Source organism: Diadema setosum, chromosome 2 (assembly GCF_964275005.1).
Source record: "Diadema setosum chromosome 2, eeDiaSeto1, whole genome shotgun sequence".
Lineage (NCBI taxonomy): Eukaryota > Metazoa > Echinodermata > Echinoidea > Diadematoida > Diadematidae > Diadema > Diadema setosum.
In genome coordinates, this window is record NC_092686.1 from 8,147,018 (window position 1) to 8,167,919 (window position 20,902).

Below are 20,902 nucleotides of genomic sequence, written 5' to 3' on the forward strand. Positions count from 1 at the left end.
GCTTCTCAACTGACTCAACAGTTGTTGTTTTTTTTTTCCTCCACTCAAAATGATAAAAAAACAACAACAAAAAGCACCTCTCTCATTAAGGGGCAATGATAGATTTCTCCATGATATCCCCCATTAGTGGTTGGCAGCGATTCTCGGTGGTTAGGTTTAATTAGATCTAACGGATGCTGTTGAGTCAGACTTAGCGGTTCAACCAGTCTTTTTTTCAACCAGTCTACTCTGCAGTAGAATGTTTGGGAAATTTTTTGACAAGTTTTGTGGTGCAAAGTTTTTCTACTGCTCCCTGTAGCTAGAAGTTGGAGTGTGATTACAATCATTACCACTCAAATGAAACAAGCACGCACATGTCAAATGCCAAGTGTTGTGTAGTCAAACCAGAATAATAATACTTCGGTTTATCTATCAATTCATTTCGCTCATATTTGTCAACATATTAAAGAAAGAACATTATATAAACACATAACTATAATACATTTAAGGTGTCAAAATTTACTTGCATCTTGGTATAGAAAAATAATTATATTTCATAGCACAAATAGCTGCATTAAAACTACAATATTATCAGTGTTTGAAAACAGAAAAACTTAAATTTCAGTCAAAATGTAAAGTTGAATTGAACTGAATTGAAATGAATTTATTTCCACATCATGGGGTGGAGCACCCTGATCAGCAAAGGTGGTTTACATAGGGTTCCACAATATCAGAACTTTCAATACAACCTTAAGACTAGTTTGAGTGTGTACGATTTAGACAAACCAAATCCTTTCCCAGAGATAAAGTATTCAATTAGTAATGTGACACTTGATATATGAGAGGTATCATAATTTGTGTTGTAAAGCCTGAATATCTTAGACTATCAGTTAGAGAACTGGAACCGCATGTGGCAAGACAAATTAAAGGCCACATTTTCTTAGCTGAATCATCTTGTGCTTTGTTGTAAATGACAATAACAAACTTCTTTGTTTCAAAGAATCCTCCCATTGTCGCAGTCAGAAATCATATCTATCTGACATGATGCTAGCCTGGCTTGATGCCATGTTCGTTTGCAATTTCTTGGAGAAGAGAAGAATAAGGGTGGCAAAACATTCCGGCAATGGGGAGGTGGGGGGGGGGGGGAAAGTATTGGCACATGTTTGTAAGGGTGTCTCCAGAGAATTTTGGAGAGGAAGAGGATATTTTCTGGGGAGAGGAATGGCTATGTAACTTGATGAGGGACAGGAAGTGATTAAAGAATGCTGGAAGAGGAGAAAAGGCAAAGATTAACAGACTGAATGATGACTTTATTCCGATGACAAATGTGCCATATTTCATTTCATTAAACACACAATGCTTCAAGCCCACCTGCAATATCTTTTTGTAAGAGTATGAAGATAGCTTCTCGTTCAAGTTTGAGTATTTGGTCTAATTGTTGGCGATGCATCATAAGATTTTCAATGAGAGTGTTGTTCAAGTGGTCACAACAGAAACTTTCACCATGGATAAAATGTACCCAACTAAATTTGACAAGATGGTATGTCAAATTCCAGTTTTGTTGGTTTGTTGTTGTTTTTTTTATGCAACAAGTTTGTTTGTTTTTAATGCAAAAAAGTCAAGAAACATTTGACACATTTCAGGGATTTTTAGTGATTAAGTGCAGATTTATAAGCTCATCTGTTTCACTTTGCTTTTACAACTCTATTTTTTCTACAGAACTATCAAGTTGGACTACTCCCGGTTCCGGTGCACAGAGGGCCTGTTCCACCCCGAGGTGTGGGGCAAAGATCACCCCGGTCTCCATACACTGGTCTACAATGCCATCCAGGCATGCAACATTGAGCAGAGGAAAGCCATGGCAAAGTGAGATATAGAACACACTCTCTCTTTCAACATCTATATGTTTCTCTCACAATCTCTCCCTTTCCTTCAATACTTCTATCTGTCCATCTATCTCACTATCTATCTATCTATCTATCTATCTATCTATCTATCTATCTATCATTCTCTTCTCCCTCTATCTCTCTATCTATCTATCTATCTATATATCTATCATCTATTTGATATATTTATTATATGTTTATTTATCTGTCTATCTTTTATTCATATCTTTCCAGCCATCTGTTTATCTAACTAGACAATCCACAAATTTACATCTATTTAACCCCAAAACCGCACTCGCGCATCATTCTATCAGACACTCCGGCCCTGACACTTGGAATTCCCTTCCCACCGAAATTAAAAACATGACCACTATGTATTCATTTAAGAAGGCTGTAAAACTTCACCTCCTTAAGCAGTATTCCCCAGGATAACATTCTAATTCCTTTATTGTATTATACTCAAATGTATATGAAAATGTACGTGGTACATGATGCATGTATGTGTGCATACATATATCGATTTATTTATCTGTCCATATTATAAATATGAATATATATGTATGTATAGGATAGGTACATCATGTATATTATATGAGCATGTATATGTATGTGTACGATGTGCCTTACCATTACTGCGTACATAAAATAAGCACGATATATTTCATTCCATATCAGATAACAATATGTATAGGATACTTTGTATTTATACATTATTATTTTCATAGTGTATATTTGGTCATTACTCCGGCAAAGGCAACTGAACGTGTAAACTTTAATATCATTATCATATTGTATTTATCATCATTACTATTATTGTAAAGTAGTTGGAGTGGTACACATACACTCTGTAACTTCCCCTCTTCCCCCTACCCTTCCCTATTTCTCTCTTTCTCTATTCCCTATTCTATATAGAGTAGGTAAGCATATATAGTCTCCATACCGTCAAGCCTCGTTTGGAGACCGTTCTGTTTAAGTTCCATAAGCTGTTTGTATTTGTCTTGTATAATTGTACTAAAAACTATGTGTCGATATACTGTTTGTCATAAATGACATGTACATAATCATATTTGATGTAACGGAATTAAGCAGAAATAAATCAAATCAAATCAAATCAAATCTTTTTGTCTTGTAATTCATTCATCTCTATCTTTTTCCTAACATGAAGTTGCATGTACAGTATATATTACATTTATGTCAGTCTTTGTATGTGTTTGGATTTTCTTTTTTACATGACCACAAAAGAAGTACTTAATGCTTATAACCAAACTACAAGATGGCTGCAAGTTCCCGTGGAAGGAGGTTTTAAGAGATTTTGTAAGATTAACTGTAAGCATACCTACATACTGAACAAACTTGTACTGCTCTTGTGTTCTTAGGAGCATCTACCTGTGTGGAGGCACTACCCTGCTACCAGGCATTGCTGAAAGGCTAAGAACAGAGCTGACAAAGATGCTGCCAAAGAGTACAGTTGTGAAGGTAAGAAAGATAAATAGGAAAGATGTTAGCCTTCTCAAACTTATAAATATTTCTTTTCTTCCTTTTTTCAAGCTATTTTTTTTTTTAGTTGTTGCTGAATTTTGTTTTTTAGATGTATCATCAAATGCCAGTAGTTATGATTTTTGCTTTTCTTTTCAGCAGTGGAATATCTTATGCCCTTATTGCTAATATTAAATTTTGTTTTTCTGTTTCCTGGTAAGAATGCATGCTTTGATTTTTTTTTTTTTTTTTTTGGGGGGGGGGTAATTTTGTCAGCTAATTAGATAGCTGGGAAATCAGTCATTCTATCATTCTTTCCTTACATTGTGATTATATGTTTAGCAGGTATGTTGAGATTAGGAATTCAATTGTACAGCAAAAGCTCAGATAGATCCCAAATGTATTAAAATTCTCATATGGTATACACTATATTAGAGAATGTTATCTTTATGTCATGAAATGATATACTACTTTTGGTCAGTAGAATTTTTGATGAAATGTGAATGAGGGTTTACATTTTAAAAACATGTCAAAGTACCAACTGTATATCTCTGTCTCTCTCTTTCTATCTATCTGTCATCTATCTATTCATCTACCTATTCTTCAATCTCTTATACTCTCTCCATTGCGATTCCCCCAATCCAGGTGCATGCGGCACCAGAACGCTACCATGCGGCCTACAACGGAGCCAACGTGCTGGCCCCACTGACGGCCTTCGACAACATGTGCATCACTAAGGAGGAGTGGAGGCAACTGGGGCCCACCAGCCTCACCAAGTGGACCACGTCATAGAGACAGGTGCGAGCCTAGACCCCCTCTCACTGACCCCTCCACTACCACCATGAAAATGGGCACTGCTGTTCCCCCGTTCCCTGGCCTCACCACCATCATGAAATGGGCACTGCTGTTCCCCCGTTCCCTGGCCCCACCACCATCATGAAATGGGCACTGCTTTTGAACACCTGAAGCCGAACCGGATGCCATCCTACCTACTGCTCAGAGATGCCGGCAACCTCCAAAACATGGATCAGAGCCTAGATGGATGCAAGACAGAGGAGCAGTCCAGCCTCGGTCAGTGGACTGTTTGAACTGTGACAGTGGATTTTTCATTTCAAACTTTGAAGACTGTATGTATGCCTGGACAATTTTTGCCGCATACCGAGTTGTAGTTTGTAGTGAGTTCTTCAGGGTTGCTGTGGAGGGCCATGATGTTTGTAGAATGAAGCTGACATTATATAAGCAGTCAGTCTTCCTGCCAACATCATGCATATACTAGCTGTTGCCATGGCACTGACAGGCTGGCAGTGTGATCTGCTCTTTCACACTGATGGATATAGCCATTTTTGTAACATGGTGTCTCATATGTACTTTGATACCATGCTTTTTACCGTGAGTTGTTTCAAGCAGGAATAATGGATATTATAACAATTTTAATTGTTCCATATTTTAGTAACAACTGACTGATATTAATACCTAAATACCAGCAACACAGGTATATTGAATTGCAATGAATGAGTCGGAAAGTTGATGAAAGCAACAATAATAATTAAAAAACAGCATAAAAACTCAAGGACTACATGAAGGCTATCTGCAACTAAACACTCTCCTGGAGATATTGTAAGATGTTCTTGTACAGCTTTCAAGAACTGAATTTCTCACAGGAAAAAAAAAATGAAATTTTACATGCAATATTTGAAAAGGAAAATGTTGCCAAAGCCTACTGCAAAAGCACACAGTCGCATAGTATATTACTGAATGAAGTATTAGAGTAGCCCCCACCCCCCTCCCATTATTCGTTTGATGTGGACGTGACTGGGCATGATTGAATTAATATGTGGACATGCAGACACTTATTACAAATATACTTCAGTTTCATATTTGCTGCTTAAATAGTATCTATAGTTGCTTGAAAACTGTACATCAATATAAAGCCATCTTAAATATATAGAGTGCGGGTCTATGTAGTTTGTTCTATAATTGTGACTTCACAATTTTTAAGTGATAACTTTTAGAAATTCTTTTTTTTCTGTTAAGATTTCACTTTCTCCTGGAATGTTGAAATGTAATTAACACATTTGCATAGATACTTGCTAGTAGCATTTATGAGCCTTAAACATTTGAATGTGTTAATGATCATGTAATTCAGGTCTGAAATTCAGACGTCTTAAAAAAACGCACACACACAGATGTTCCATTTCTTTAGCTCTTAGATAGATTGAGGGCATAATTAATAGAAATGAGATGCGTAGTATGGCTTTGCGTAGAAAGAGTCAATGAAAACTTCAGCTGCAAAAGATGCGAAGATTTGAGACAATGGTGCATGGATGAGGTTGATGGCCTGGAAAGCCATTAAAAAAATAAGAGAAGCTTTAATGTCTGTGTTGAATAAAGCCATGTGGAGATGTAACATGTAGAGTGGGTATGTGTCATATTTCTTCCCAGTCTTTAGGTGTTATTATTTTATAGGATATATCTATAGAGCATTGTATTCATTTTATCAAAGAATGAAGAGAAAATAGTGCATTCCACACTAAGGAAAAAAGTTTACTGTCTCTTCTTGTATAGCTAATATTGGATTGCATCATACTTTGTCAACACGGCCACATTTTGAGAGCGCGTTTGATTAATTTTACTCTTTTTTATATGCTGTATATTTCTGTACAAATCAGGCACAAGAAAAACTAAAGACTGTATAGGGAGAGAATTATATGGTGCATATTCTATTTTGTATACAAAGTTGTTGCATTGTACATATCCGTGTAAATATATTATGAATTTGCAGGTTATATAGCTTCTTTACAGAGCAGCGTAGAACTGGATAGATTTCTAGCAAAGTTTTTAACTGGAGACTAATTTTGAGAAAGTTCATGTCTCCTTTGATGCTTTACAAATTTATGTGAAGACATTTTCCCCAAACAATTATCTGAATTTGTGTACCTTTCAAGGGCAAAGCCAGTGCCTAATTCTGTCATCGATAATAACTTAAGTCTTTTACACTCACTATGATTTGTTCTGTACATAAATAGTCTTTTGTTTCAACCAAAATGGCATTAGTTCTCCTCAAATTTCAACCCCTTTTTAATGGTGTCATGAAAGAATTTATACATAAAAACAGTGGTGGAAAAAAGAATCTGTGATCTTAAGTTTTCCTTAAATGGGTATCTCTTGAATGAAAGTGTTCAACACGAATTAGTCTGTAATTGATATACAGCTGATGAGCTTTAGCTTTAATAATATATTATCTCTCTCTATATATATTTGCTGTCAGAAAGAGTGATATCAATGAAATTTCATGCTTGAAAAAAAAAAAGAGATACTTCTGAACTCTCTAGGTTATGATGAAAAAGCAAATTACTGATTTGTTTAAGTGGGTGTACTTTGTAGTGGAGTAATAGCAAATTTCAAATGTACTTTATTTTTTTCAAAATTGTAATCTATGTGCATTGAAAATGCTTGTCCCTTTGTATGAGCACCAGTGTAAGCTGTAAATGGGATTTGTTTATTTGAAATGTTCTAGTCTTTTTTCTTTAGGTTGAGAATAGTCACTTTGACATGTATCAGTGGTGTGTAATCGTTATGTGCAGAGGTATTAAGTTTTGTAATGTAACACGTCATGTAATGCAAGGTGACCACTTCGGTAGAGCTGTGATACAGTGTGTGTTCATTTCTTACAAACTAAAAATAATATCATAGTTTTGTTTCATTTTTTGAATCACTTCAGCCTGTGCGCATTGTAGTATTCATCTTTCTTTTGTTTCTCTCTTTCTTTTTGTCACAGACACATGTACATGCACTTTTATAGCATCTTTTGTTTGTTTATGTTTGTTTTACCCTTGGCAAGCTGCATTGTATTCAAGGCGACATCTGAGATGATAATCTTGCCAAGTGTTTGAAAGTATCTTGCTTATTGCTGATACATTCACATTATATTTCAGCATGTCTTTGATTTTGCAACACTACAGTAGGTCTTTTCAAAGACGGAAATGTATCATTGTATGTTTATTATCATTATAGCCATATATGCAAGTATCTAATCAACCTATTCACAGCCTTCTGTTCTTCATTTTCCTGTATGATTTCAGACAAGTAGAATCATTCATCATCTTTTCTTTTAGTGCATTTTACTTGACTAACATTGTTTTTCCACTTTCAAAACTGTAATCATCAATGGAATACATCTTTTAGCTTTTTGAATACCTACATTTGTAAAACCAAATTTGCCTTAAAGCTGGACTTTTGTGTATCTATTTCATATAGTCACCTGTAATATATTTGTAATTCATCACACTGGATTCTCCTACCTGAGAAAAAGCAATACAAAAACCCTGTAATCAAGAATATGAGATGTGTTTGATATAACATGACATTACACCATGCCATTGTTGCATACTGTATTGGTATTTATAGTAAAAAGAACAAAAATACATGATTGGTAAATGATAAAAAGGGTTGACATTTTGTGTGTTTTGGCGTCTTGTTCTCACAAAATACAGTTATGTAATGATATACACCTGTACCATTTGTTTCTTGCTACTGGGCTTTGATTATCAAAATAGTAAGAATTCAAAAGAAGTTTAAATCAAGTGGAATGGTTTGTTAATGTGTGTGCATGGTTGTGTGTATAAAGGGAAAAGGAGAGCAGGGAGTGATCCGAATGAGATGTGTTGATTTACCAGTCTGCTTTGGAAACATGCTGGAATGGTATGCCTTGTGGAAAGCACAGGTGGTTTGATAGAAAAGTATGTTCATGAACACAATCAGAATTCTCACTGGGAATTACACATGATACACATAATTCTTTGTTTTGTTTTTGTTTGTGTTTTTTTTTTTTTGGGGGGGGGGTCCAACATGCTCACAAAGAATGTGTCTCGTCACAGCACATATTCAGTGTGTTGACTGGCAGTCAAAAAAAAATAAATTTATTACTGACCATAATTACATATTATTTGTTGTAAAATCCATTCATCTTTCTTCAGTTTTCAACATTCTTTGCAATTCATCATAACTATTGCACATGCAATCATCATTTCTCCTGGATAATTTCAAGATCATTTGTGAACAGAAAATGTTCCATTAAAACAACAATTAAAAAAAAATACAAAAATACACCAAAAATCCAGACAAATCTGTTAGTATATGAAAAAAGGAAATTGAAATAGATGTGGCTTGTAAATTTACTTTTGTTCACTAGCCTGACATATCTAGAAACATGGTGATTTGACATTGGTCTTCACCTCCGATTAGATACCTTTCATCTTTCCATATCTGCTAGGTAGAAGTGGATTAACAAATTCATGCTCGTACACTATAGCTCCCAAGGAATATTGCTTTAATTTTGACCGTCCACTTACACAATCAGCCTAAATGTCCTTGAAACTATCTGTGAATGGCTTGAATTCTATGTACCCTTGGTATTGGGGTGTTTGTTTGTTTTTTATCCTATGAAATCTGACCATAAGTATAAAACTTGTCAAGAACTCAAAACTTCACATATTTGCATGACACTTTATAACATATCCTCCATGAACAATGAGGCATATACACTTTAACCCGTTGAGGACAGACTGATTTTGCTACAACACTCATTTCCCATAGACACCTGCCCGAGTATACTTTGGACTCATCCTCAACGGGTTAATATATCTCATGACATAATGCCATTTTGTCAATCGTTTGACAAATCAATGTGCATTCTATAATCATATCTTTTTGTCCCCGCCGAACGAGTTCGAGCAGGGGACTATGAAACGGGCTCCGTACGTGTGTGTGTCCGTGTGTCTGTCCGTCCGTCCGTGTGTCCGTGCGTCCGTGTGCAATCAAAATGTTCAATTTGCTACTTCTCTGTCATTTATGAGCCAATTTTGATTCTGTTTGCTTTATATGACAGCACTACATGGGAGCTTTGAAACTTCTACACAGAATTTCAGTTGTGACCTTTGACCTTGACCTTTGACCTATATTGTACATTTTGCTTCAAAATGCTACTCCTTCGCCATTTCTAACCCGATTTCAATTCCGTTTGCTTTATGTGATGGCACTAGGTGAGGGCTTCAAAACTTCTACACAGAATTTTGACCTTTGACTTCTTTGACCTTTGACCTTGATTTTTGACCTACATTGTACATTGGGTACAAAATGCTACTCGTTCGCCATTTCTAACCCGATTTCGATTCCGTTTGCTTTATGTGATGGCACTAGGTGAGGGCTTCAAAACTTCTACACATAATTTTGACCTTTGACTTCTTTGACCTTTGACCTTGATTTTTGACCTATATTGTACATTTTGCTACAAAATGCTACTCCTTCGCCATTTCTAACCCGATTTCGATTCCGTTTGCTTTATGTGATGGCACTAGGTGAGGGCTTCAAAACTTCTACACAGAATTTTGACCTTTGACTTCTTTGACCTTTGACCTTGATTTTTGACCTATATTGTACATTGGCTACAAAATGCTACTCCTTTTCCATTTCTAACCCGATTTCGATTCCGTTTTCTTTATGTGATGGCACTAGGTGAGGGCTTCAAAACTTCTACACAGAATTTTGACCTTTGACTTCTTTGACCTTTGACCTTGATTTTTTACCGATATTGTACATTTTGCTACTAAATGCTACTTCCGGCGAGGACATATTTAACGCACCGCGTAATTTCTACTTTTCCTTGTTCATTTTTCAATCCAATTGAAAAAAAAAATGTTCAGTGGCAAGATTGGTAGTTCAGAATACAGAGATCACAATGTCAAAACACTGTTGACTATAAAAGAAGTCACTATGGACACAAGTACAGAAAAACATAAATAGTTTACATAAGAAATCCTCACATATTTGTGCTGGTATTTGTGCAAAACAACTTGAGAGAGATTTGCTACCCATGTCTGCCATGTTGTTTGTTTGTTTGTCTGTCTGTCTGTCTGTCTGTTTGTTTGTTACATGGCCCTAAGGAATACTTGCAATCACTGTATTTTGGAATAAAGTCTGGTAAAATTTGCTGATGCACTAGCAATCAACAGTCAAACAAAATGGTGGCCAAAAGAGCGGAAGCAGTCATAAACTTTCATAATTTCCCAGAGATCACTGCGGATACCCTGTACTTTATTGAAGTGCATGTATAATTTCAAATCTGCCCTGAACTTCAAAAGTGCAATTGTACTTGATATAATTATCTCTGAATCATAATACTCTGACATACCATGAGGTAGTACTATTAATCTGTGTTTATCTATGGCAGTCATAGAAGTCTTTCTTTCTTTCTTTCTTTCTTTCTTTTTTTTTTTTTGTAGTACTTCAACCTAAAAGATGATTTACGCTACTCTGTGGGAGTGGTAGATTTTCTTTCTTTTTAATGGTGATGTGCCTTCAGAAACTTGCTGTGATGCTAACTCCACTACAATAATTACTACCATGCAAACTTGCAGTAATCCTACACCCTGGTTGGCTGTTGCTACAGTAGAATTTATCATTGTATTGAAAATGTTGTTTTACATGCTCTTAAATGTGTATGATGCAGTGCATGAAAGTCATATGGGAAAGGGGACAAGATACAAAAAAGAATAACAGGGAAAGTCTACATTTTAATCCAGCCATTAATGGACCATAGTGTTTGCATTTTTCCAACCATCTCAGATGACAATGCATTACCACCCCCTCAAACTAATAGAATTTCCCATCACATAAAGGGAAATAAAACCCAAATATTATGTATAGATTGAGTGAATGTAGAAATATCAGTAGAACACATCAGTGAAATTTGAGAACAAACAGTCGATCCATTCAAAAGTTATGATTTTTAAAAAGTTTCATTGCAGCCATCTCTGGATGAGAAGACTACAACAGTTTGTGATGTCACTGCATGACAATGACATAAAGAGAATTCCACAAAACTGAATATTTTACAAAAAGTACACATTCTCTCCTGCTAATACTGACATATGTTGATAGAAATAAAATTCCCTGTTTTCTGCAAAGATACTAAGTAAAGTGCATATAAAAAGGTATCAATTCCTGGAAACAATAACAATATAAAGACAAGGGATATTCCCTCTAAAACACACTGCAGCAAAATGGAAGACATACCATAATCTTTTAATCAAACATTTCATGTCATTAACATGGTAACACCATGCATTCAATAGAGTAAGTCATCAATATACCACAGTCACTACATTCAGCAGAAGGTTTCATTGCAAATAAGAAAAAAACATGCAAATACCACACAGGTGCATTTAAAATGCATAGACAGTAAGAAATCACTTTCAGGAGGTAGTAAAAAATGTGACTGCACTTCATATGGGTTCGATGCCAGCCAGTTCCCTAAGCTTCTCAAAGACAATGAAAGACACGGTGGTGTGGGGGCCGAGGCGTAGCCAGTTTGAGAAGAATCCCTTGTAGAGTCCGTAGAGGCCCTCGGCACGCAACGTTTTCAGTAGACAGTCTAGTGATCCACGGTACAAGCATTCATGTTTGAGAGTGCCATGGGTGGACTGCACAACTGAAAAAAGGAATATCAAATATGTAAAGTTGAAAACTCACTTTACTACGGTTTTCATTCACTTTTCTATTGCCATAATAATGATTATTAAACCTCACATGCACACACTTTCCAACACACATGCCAAACAGAACAAATTGTTTATTTGTCAGATTTAATCATCTTCCAGCAAGTAATCCTGCAGTAAAAGTTTTGCCATCCAACCTTCTTGGATATTTAACACCATTTTAAAAGAAGCCGTTGACATCAACATCTACATCATGTATTTAAAATGTTGCAGCACTCCATGGCATTGCTACATACAGAGTATATCTATGTGTTATGATACTGAATGTAACTGTACAATGTATATGTTTCCTTTTGATTTTGTTTTTGATATGAAATATTCGTTAATAAAATTTTAAACAAAGATAATGCAAACACAATATGTCGTATGATTTCCAGAGAGTAATATTTTGTGGACAAAACCTTGTGATAGATAGGGCATTTGATGATTTCCAAGATATATCACTCACAAATACAAATAGGTATATCATAAATAATAGATACAAAATAAAACTGTTTGTTTGAAACAGATATCAGATACAGGCAAGGACAGCCCCTACTTTCTTCCCATTTTATCACCATACCATGACTAATAGAATAGTTGGGTTGCTGTGTATTTCCCATATAATCCACATTAACTCAGTCTGAGCTGGGTAAGCCATAAGATTACCTCTGATTTTCTGATTCATGACTCTCGTCTTGATGACGTCGACCGGTGAGGTGGTAAACGCCGTCATAAATCCTGACGCCATAGAGGAGACAAGGTGGAGCTTCATACCTTCCGCCATCCAGCCGTGGTTGAGAATGGTATGCTTAGTGTGGTCATAGGTTGGGATCTATTCAGGAATTATTGAGGAAAGATTCACAAATCCAAAAATCAACATAAAATATGCATCATAAATTCCACTCCACCATTCACAGAGCACAGTATGTGTGCACAAAAATTCTGTCACTTATCACAAGAATCACATAAACCAGCCCAAAATACTTATTGTTTGTGCATAGATGCATTACCAAAATATAAGCCAGAATGTTTTGGTTCAGTTTGGTGTGTTTACCCCCTCCCCCCCCCCCCCCCCCACACACACACTTAAAAAAAAGTATACACAGCATATTTAACAGTGTTTCTAATTTTGTGAATGTTGTGTATCAACTAAAAATCTGCAAAATTAACAACTTGCACAAATATTGTCAGCTGTAACACAAATGCCCTGTATACTGTATCCAAGGTAATGATACTTCTTTCTCATCCTATATGTCATAGTAGTGAAACCAGCATGTACAGTGTATCTTTTCACCCATATGCATACCAGGAAGTTTACCCTCACTCTTGTACAACAACAATGGGGAAGGGATGATCTTAAAAACAAGACACATTGTATTTACATCATCGCTGTAAATTAATTTCTGATAAGCAATATTGATATCTGTCTATGAGAGATATTACTGTGTTTACGAAATTAGTCATCATGTCTGATTTATGAAACTTTATTAAGAAAATAAACATAATAAGCCATAAAAGAAAGAAAAAAAGACATATTCAACATTCAACCACAAATTCCAATCATGTGAGAGGAAACAAAAATCACACACATTACCTGAGCTGCTGTTAGAATCATGGCCCTCTGAACAGTTGGAACAGTCCCCCTGTAGAGTCCCAAAACACCCTCCGTCTTGGCAATTTGAGAGAATGCATGTAAGAACCCGCGGTAGCGTGGGGCCTGACCTGGAGCTAGAACACCTTCCCCTTGAATTCTGATGCGAATTATGTCCGTTGGAGTTGTAATCCAACTACTGAGTCCACCTAGACAGTAAAGGAGTGATGAAATCCCCACAGAACAGTTCATTTTTATTTTCATCATTCAAACAACTTCTTAGAAAAACAGAAAGTCATCTATGACTAAAAATAAATTGGTTTAATGCATTAATCATAGATCAATGACAATTGTAACTATGTAGACTTAGTTTACAAAATTTATGAAAATTGTTGGAAAATTACAATTTTGTCAAATGTCTGCATAAAAAGTGATTTCAGTACTCCTTCAATTCAAAGTTTTCTTCTTCATTAGAATTTTTGACCATCATTTAGATGACTTTCTCACAATAAACAATTCTCACTATATATTGGAAGTGATTGTATTGGTTTAAAATTCAATATTCTTATTCTGATTTCATATTATCATCCCGGCTTTTGCACAGATAACTTGAACTACATGGTCCTATCAACTTTGTTATCATATATTATGCAACTTGAACAATTTATTTTGAAACATATAGAATGCATTTCCTGTTTCTGTACAGTTTGATGGTAAAAGAACCATCTGGAGTCATATTTCAGAAACAACATTGATTATTTCACTGTGCATGCAATATTTCATATGTTCTTGTCTTCAAACATATCTGTGAGGGAAGTAATACACACATGGGAAACCTAGTACATGTATTTCATGTCTCATACACAGATCACATTGATGTATGCCTGTCTCAGAGGGCGCTATCACCTGAAGTTGCTCCTGCAGCCAGTTTAAGGTGCAGAGGAGTCCTGGCTGGATCAGTGGCACCATAAAGCCTCTTCAGGGGTTCATAGCCACCCACACGCAAGGCGCTGTAGATTCCATCTCGTATCAAGGAGGGCGTCAACCTAGGGATGATGAAATAGTATTGTGATCATAATGACTGACATAGGGAGTGCAGTGCAGCAGTCCTTAGCAATAGGGGACTTCAAGAGGGAAGATAAAAGAGGAATATTGCAGGAAATGTTCATCAAATAGTCCACAAACTGGTATATTGAGATTCTTAGATTCTTGATTGAGATTTCCTGAGGGGCACAAACTTCAAGCTGCATATAAAGGTCAAACCCTACATAAATCTTGATGAGCATTCAGATTTCAAATATTCAACACATCCATATTTCTGACAATATCATAGAAAAGCAATCCAACAAACTTGAATGAAGTTGCACCCAACAACTCTGCCATCATTGGGGTACAAGCAAACATAACACAGGGGTTTGTTTTGCTTTGTTTTATTTTTCGTTTGGTTTACAACTAACCCCTATAAACCCTTTGGCATACATACATGAAAGATATCACGGCAATACATGTTGGACACCTGTACATTTCCAATTCATTTTCATAATCCTTATTTATATTTGAATATTTACAGGACATTGGATCCATGCTTGCGGTTAACTTATTGAATTACAATTATTATTCAGAATTCAGTCATTTTCTTGGCAGTTTCCTTTCACTTTTTTCACAAAACATACATTGACTTTCCTCATAAGTCAAAAGTAACAATTAGAATGTACCTTAAAAGTTACAATTATTATTCAGAAGTCATTAGCTCCTTACTAATTTCCTTTTGATTTTTCACAAAGCACATGACACTATAGTGTTCTTCCTCAACCAAAAGCAAGAAAATGTATCTTACAGTACAAGTAATTCTAATGATCAGATATCCCGTATGGAGAAAGCTTCCAAATCCTGCATGGGGTTTAATATCAGGGGTGGATCCAGGAATTCTGTAAGGGGGGGGGGGGGCACAACTAATATCATCTTTTCTTTTTATGTCTTTTGCTTTCAACAAAAAATAAAGGGAGCCCCCCCCCCCCCCCCCCCCTTCCCCGGATCCACCACTGAATATCATGTGTATGTGAGTAGAGACAATTCAACCATAATAATCACTTAGTTCCACTATAAGTGTACCTGTTACCTTGACCAAAAAGTCCTGGACAAAGGGAGATAATGGATGTCCATAGATAATGAAGAGGACACCACACATGTGATAAGGTGATAAAGAATCTGGCTATACAAGACAATGTATTTCATCCCCAGTGCTCAGTCTATGAGGGACTTACAAGATCAAGCTATCAGTCCTGTTGGTTGCTTGCTTTTTAGCACTCAATCTATTGCTTCCTCAGCCACCTCCTAAACAAGGGGAAAAGCAAAAACTACACTAGACTCAATTGTGTATAGAAGGTTGTCATGTTATTACCTTCCCTCACCCTTTATAAAGTCCTCTGACTCCCTCATCTTTGGCAATGGTGACCAGTCCATGGAGGAGACCCTTGTAGTACCGCTGTCTGAGTGCTGATAAGGCCTTCTTGCTCTCCAGTTCACCTTCCAGCTGTATGCGAACTTTGGTGACCTCCACTGGATTGGTCACTACACAAGGCAAATATAAAGAGATGTACAAGTGGGTATATTAAGAAAATAATAGAGAGAGATATAGCTCTAGACACGAATGAAAAGGTGACCAAGCAATGACTTTTTTTTTTATTGTGGGTACAATATAACTACATTCCATGGGAAATATCTGAATAGATAGGATCACACCATCACTCTTTAAACTCTAACTCCAATGATTTTGATATTCATATCATGATGTTTTTGTTCCAAGAGAGCATTTACCATGATTGTTGTACATCACAATTTAACAACAGTTATCTTTTATCTTTTATCACAATAAAACAATATAGTCATCATTTTATTCTCAACCATGGCATTTTACTATTTTTTTTTCATTTTTAAATTCATAGTCATTCTCATATAACCTTAAAAACATCATTGATTTTATGGGATCTACAACCAGTAAGCTTTTTTTTTTATGCCAAATCATTTTCTTATTCCCTAATGGTAAAGCCAAAAATTTCTACATCAAAGACTTGTTTTGCATTGTGTTTATGCTCAGTTAACAACAGTATGCAGTTGTGTTTATTCACCATCTTGATGTTATCTTCTTTGGGAAAATATGAAAATAAATTGCACGGCATAAAAATGTGAAATCAGGTTCAAAGAGAAAAGCATCCACTCTTCATGACTGATGAGGACAGCCATAATAACCAGCCACTAAAACCAGATAATGTACACAGGAAGGCTAGACCTTTCCTGGTAGTTTCCCATGAACCTAACCAACAACAACTGATAAGATAATAAATAACACTATATACCACCAGTAGGTGTTCTGTGGTGTAATTCCTGTTTTTTTTTTATTAAACAAATGACTGCACACTTGAATAAACTACATATAGAGTACACACAAACTGATAGGGTTGGTTTGTCTCTAGAGCTAGTTTTCTATATCAAATGATAAGTGTATCACAATAGTTAATACATATATACACAGCTTCCATTTTAGTCTTAGCACTCCTATAGACCCTTTTTTTTCAATCAAATGTTTACTTTTTAGAAGTAAAATGAATAAATATTATGACAAGTTTTGTTCTGGATTGGTACCAAGACTTTACATTTTCATGTAAAATCAAAACAGTGAAAAATATCACCTGTGATCCCTCACATCTATCCCACTGAAGTTGATTTCTATCCTTCTGGTTTATGTCTGTTTTATAATTACAATAATTAGTGTACTTCTGACCATACACGAGTAATGAAAGTATAAGAGGTTTCTAGGACGAACACTGCACTAGAGCTTTCTGCTATCTCATTCAGTAAGAGTGCCAGTCGCTAGCATTCCAGACGTCTCAGGTTTGAATTCTGATTGTTGTCCATTTTCTTTGCTCAATGTTAATTTATTACTATATATATATATTTATATATATATATATATATATAGTATGCATATATAATTTTTTAAAATAATATATGCAAAGAAACTGACCAGAAATAAATAAATAATAAGATATGAAGAGTTTCATTGCAAAATAAGCTAAGTGCCATTTTCACACATTTGAAAGTTGAAGTTCATCATCAGATAATTTTCTAAATCATTTTTTAGCAGCTTTAATCACAAATATCTCAACTTAACAAGAATGGGGTTAAATTTTGCAATATATATATATATATATATATATATATATATTCATATATTAGTTTAAATAAAAGAATCTATTTATTTTTATCAACATGAGAAAATTCGATTGAAGCTGCAAAAAATATACAAAACAATGAATACACGTGATAATTTCAATACTGCAAAAAAGGAATACTTTTGTAATAAGTGCAGTGCCACTGAAAAGATTTTTTTTCTACTTGATAAAGACCTTAGTAAAAAAAAATGAAACAAAATATTGTGTTTATCTGCTTTTATATTCAAACTCATATACACTATATCATGCCATTACCACACCTAGACAAACTAGAGGTTCACAAAATATCCAGTGATTTGACCATGGCCTCAACTTTGTCCTCTCAGCATATCACAACAAAGTTGTAAAACCTGTTAATCAGTAACCCGTTTGTGTAGCATGGCCTGTAGCCCCCTCCGCCCCCCCCCCCCCACACACACACATTTGTTTAAAAAAGACAGATAGAATGAAGGGGGACACACACACACACACACACACACACACACAATCATGTTGACTCCACTATAATGAGGGTATATGACAGTATTAAAAAAGGCAAGTATCTATGAAAACAGACACTTAAAAGATTTTAGATGTGCAGGTTTGCCCTTCCCCCTCCCCCCCCCCCAAAAAAAAAAATCATATATATATATATACATACATATATATTATATACAATAATATATATATATATATATATATACAATAAGATATATATATATATATATATATATATATATATATATATTATATAATGATATATATGTATATATATATATATATATATATATATATATATATATATATATATATGCATGTGTATATATTTCATACATTTGACATATCTTTATACAACTCTTTTTTATATATCATGTGGACTTTTCCATAGGGCACTCAAGTAAAAATGATGACTCTAGCAATGGTTCCAACCCATAGAGATCTAATGGCCCCATTTAAATCCCTCTACTCTGGAGCCTGGTTCTGGCAAAGGGAGAAAACAGCAAAAGTTGATAATGACATTAATAAGAATGGCGTGTGGCAGATAACACCCATGCAACTTCCACTCAGCTCGTTAGTGTGAAAAAATCACCTAAAAACCATGATTTCATGAAAGGGATTAAGGAATTTGAAGTGACGTTAATAAGCATTATGAGAGAAAAAGCACCGCCGTAAAATCACTCTGAGCTATAGGCCTACTGAACTGCACTGAAACATAATCCCATACACAGTGTTCTATTCGCTATATGATATTTAATATTGTGCCTTACCAAATGATGCGCACATATTCGCAACCCCTGCTGCCGAATATCGCAGCGCCGACTGGCCGCGGCCGGAGTCGGGCATGGTTGCTATGTTGTAATGGGACGTGTCCTGATCGCCGATGATCCCGCCGTGTTTTGACGGTGGTGATCAGCTATACTGTGTATTATGAGCTAGCCGTCAAGCAGTAGAAGATGGGTATGAATACATCACATGATGATGCAAAAAGCACCTGCGAATTAATGTATTAAAGGTCTAAATCTTGCTACCATCTCGCACACTGTGCGAGGCAACGTACTGAACAGTCTCCGAACGGCGCGTTCACTACAGCATAGATCTCAGAGCAGACTGCTTATACACAGCTGTAAAGTCATTTTATTTGTCACAACCTGCACTACTGACCTCGGGCGCAACTGACTGATAGGCAAATCACGTCGGCGATAGAACACAAAGCGTGATGTCATGTGGTGCTCAATCATGTTTACCTCCCGAACAGCTCCCTTCAAACCGAGCGCCGACGTATCGCGACCCGGTCACCGATCGTAACTCGTGTTCAGCACTGTAAAACAAAAATAGTGATTGTATTCTGTCAAAATCAAAGTATGCAAATAATACAGCCGTGAATGTCTAGCTTGTTCAGACAGTAGGAAAGATAAGAAAGATTAAAATGTCACAAATATACTTGCTACCAGCTAGGCTGCACAGATCATTTCTGTATCCAGTGGCGTATCTAGGGGGGGCAAGGGGGGCACGTGCCCCGGGCGCCACTCCTTGGGGGCGCAAAAAAAAAAACGAAGAAGAAAAAACACGAAAAAAAAAACGAAGAAGAAGAAGAAAAAAAGAAAAGAAGAAGAAAAAAGAAAGAAAAGAAGAAGAAGAAGGAAAAAAAAAAGAAAGAGGGGGGGAGGGAGAATGGTGGGGGGGGGACAGAAAACCAAATCAAACAAGGTAAAAACTAAACATGATGATGACGCGGACAAAATGACAATGTTTATTGTGTTCACACAAAAATTCCATGTTCTGTGAGCTGAAATACAAAAATTTTCGGCTCGCTCGCTGCGCTCGCTCGCCAAAATCTATATAAAAAAGAAGGTAAGAACAAAACATGATGATGACAGTGTCTATTGTGTTCACACATGTAATTTTATATTTAGCAAGCAAAATGTCTCACGGAGGAGCGGCTGCAATTTCTTTCGTTCTGAAGCGACCGCCAATTGGATCAAAAGAAGGCGCCAACGAATTCGAACATACGGGGGGGGGGGGTGGCGCAAAAAAACCCCGAATCAAACAAGATAATAACAAGACGTAATGATGACGGGGAAATATACAAATTTCGGCTCACTCGCTCGTACTAATTTAGAGTATTTTTTCAAGTCCTCGGTTTGTTGGTATAAATCGTTATCTATAAGGCCGTCACTATATCTTGATTAGAATTATAAGACTTAATAAGCAAAAAATGACAAGAGTTTCATGATTTTGTAAGCTGAAATTCAGAAATTTTCGGCTCGCTCGCTGCGCTCGCTCGCCAAAATTTGTATAAAAAAGACAAGAAGATAAGAACAAAACGTGACGATGACAAAATGATAATGTCTATTGTGTTCACTCATGTCATTTTATATTTAGCAGGAAAAATGTTACACGGAGCAGCGACTGCAATTTCATTCTTTCTGAAGCGATCGCCGATTTTATCAAAAGAGGACGCCAACGGTTTCGAACATACAGGGGAGGGGGCGCAAAAAAAAAATCAAAAAAGATAAGAAAAAAAAACGTAATAATGACGCAGAAATATACAAATTTCGGCTCACTCGCTCGTACTAATTCAGAGTATTTTTTCAAGTCCTCACTTTGTTGGTATAAATTGTTATCAATAAGGTCGTCACTATAATTGTGAGATTTAATAAACAAAAAATGACAAGAATTCCATGTTTTGTAAGTTGAAATACAAAAATTTTCGGCTCGCTC

The 20,902-nt window shown here is 35.9% G+C and overlaps 2 protein-coding genes across 2 annotated transcripts in view; one reads left to right on the top strand and one right to left on the bottom strand.

Annotated features, from left to right (window-relative positions):
* LOC140239470 (uncharacterized) overlaps positions 1 to 4,133 on the top strand; it is a 150,301-nt gene extending 146,168 nt beyond the window's left edge. The window contains exons 13-15 of the mRNA XM_072319307.1: positions 1,699 to 1,845; positions 3,242 to 3,341; positions 3,987 to 4,133. Of these exons, the coding sequence (XP_072175408.1) occupies positions 1,699 to 1,845; positions 3,242 to 3,341; positions 3,987 to 4,133 (394 nt within the window). The remainder of the gene's footprint in view (positions 1 to 1,698; positions 1,846 to 3,241; positions 3,342 to 3,986) is intronic.
* Positions 4,134 to 11,623: 7,490 nt separating this feature from the next.
* Positions 11,624 to 19,032, bottom strand: LOC140239480 (mitochondrial substrate carrier family protein ucpB-like). The gene is made up of 6 exons (XM_072319317.1): positions 18,949 to 19,032; positions 15,881 to 16,040; positions 14,376 to 14,515; positions 13,473 to 13,678; positions 12,545 to 12,710; positions 11,624 to 11,829 (listed from the first exon to the last, which is right to left on the bottom strand). The coding sequence occupies exons 1-6, from the start codon at positions 19,022 to 19,024 to the stop codon at positions 11,624 to 11,626; spliced, it is 954 nt and encodes a 317-aa protein (XP_072175418.1). The 5' UTR covers positions 19,025 to 19,032.
* Positions 19,033 to 20,902: the final 1,870 nt, after the last annotated feature.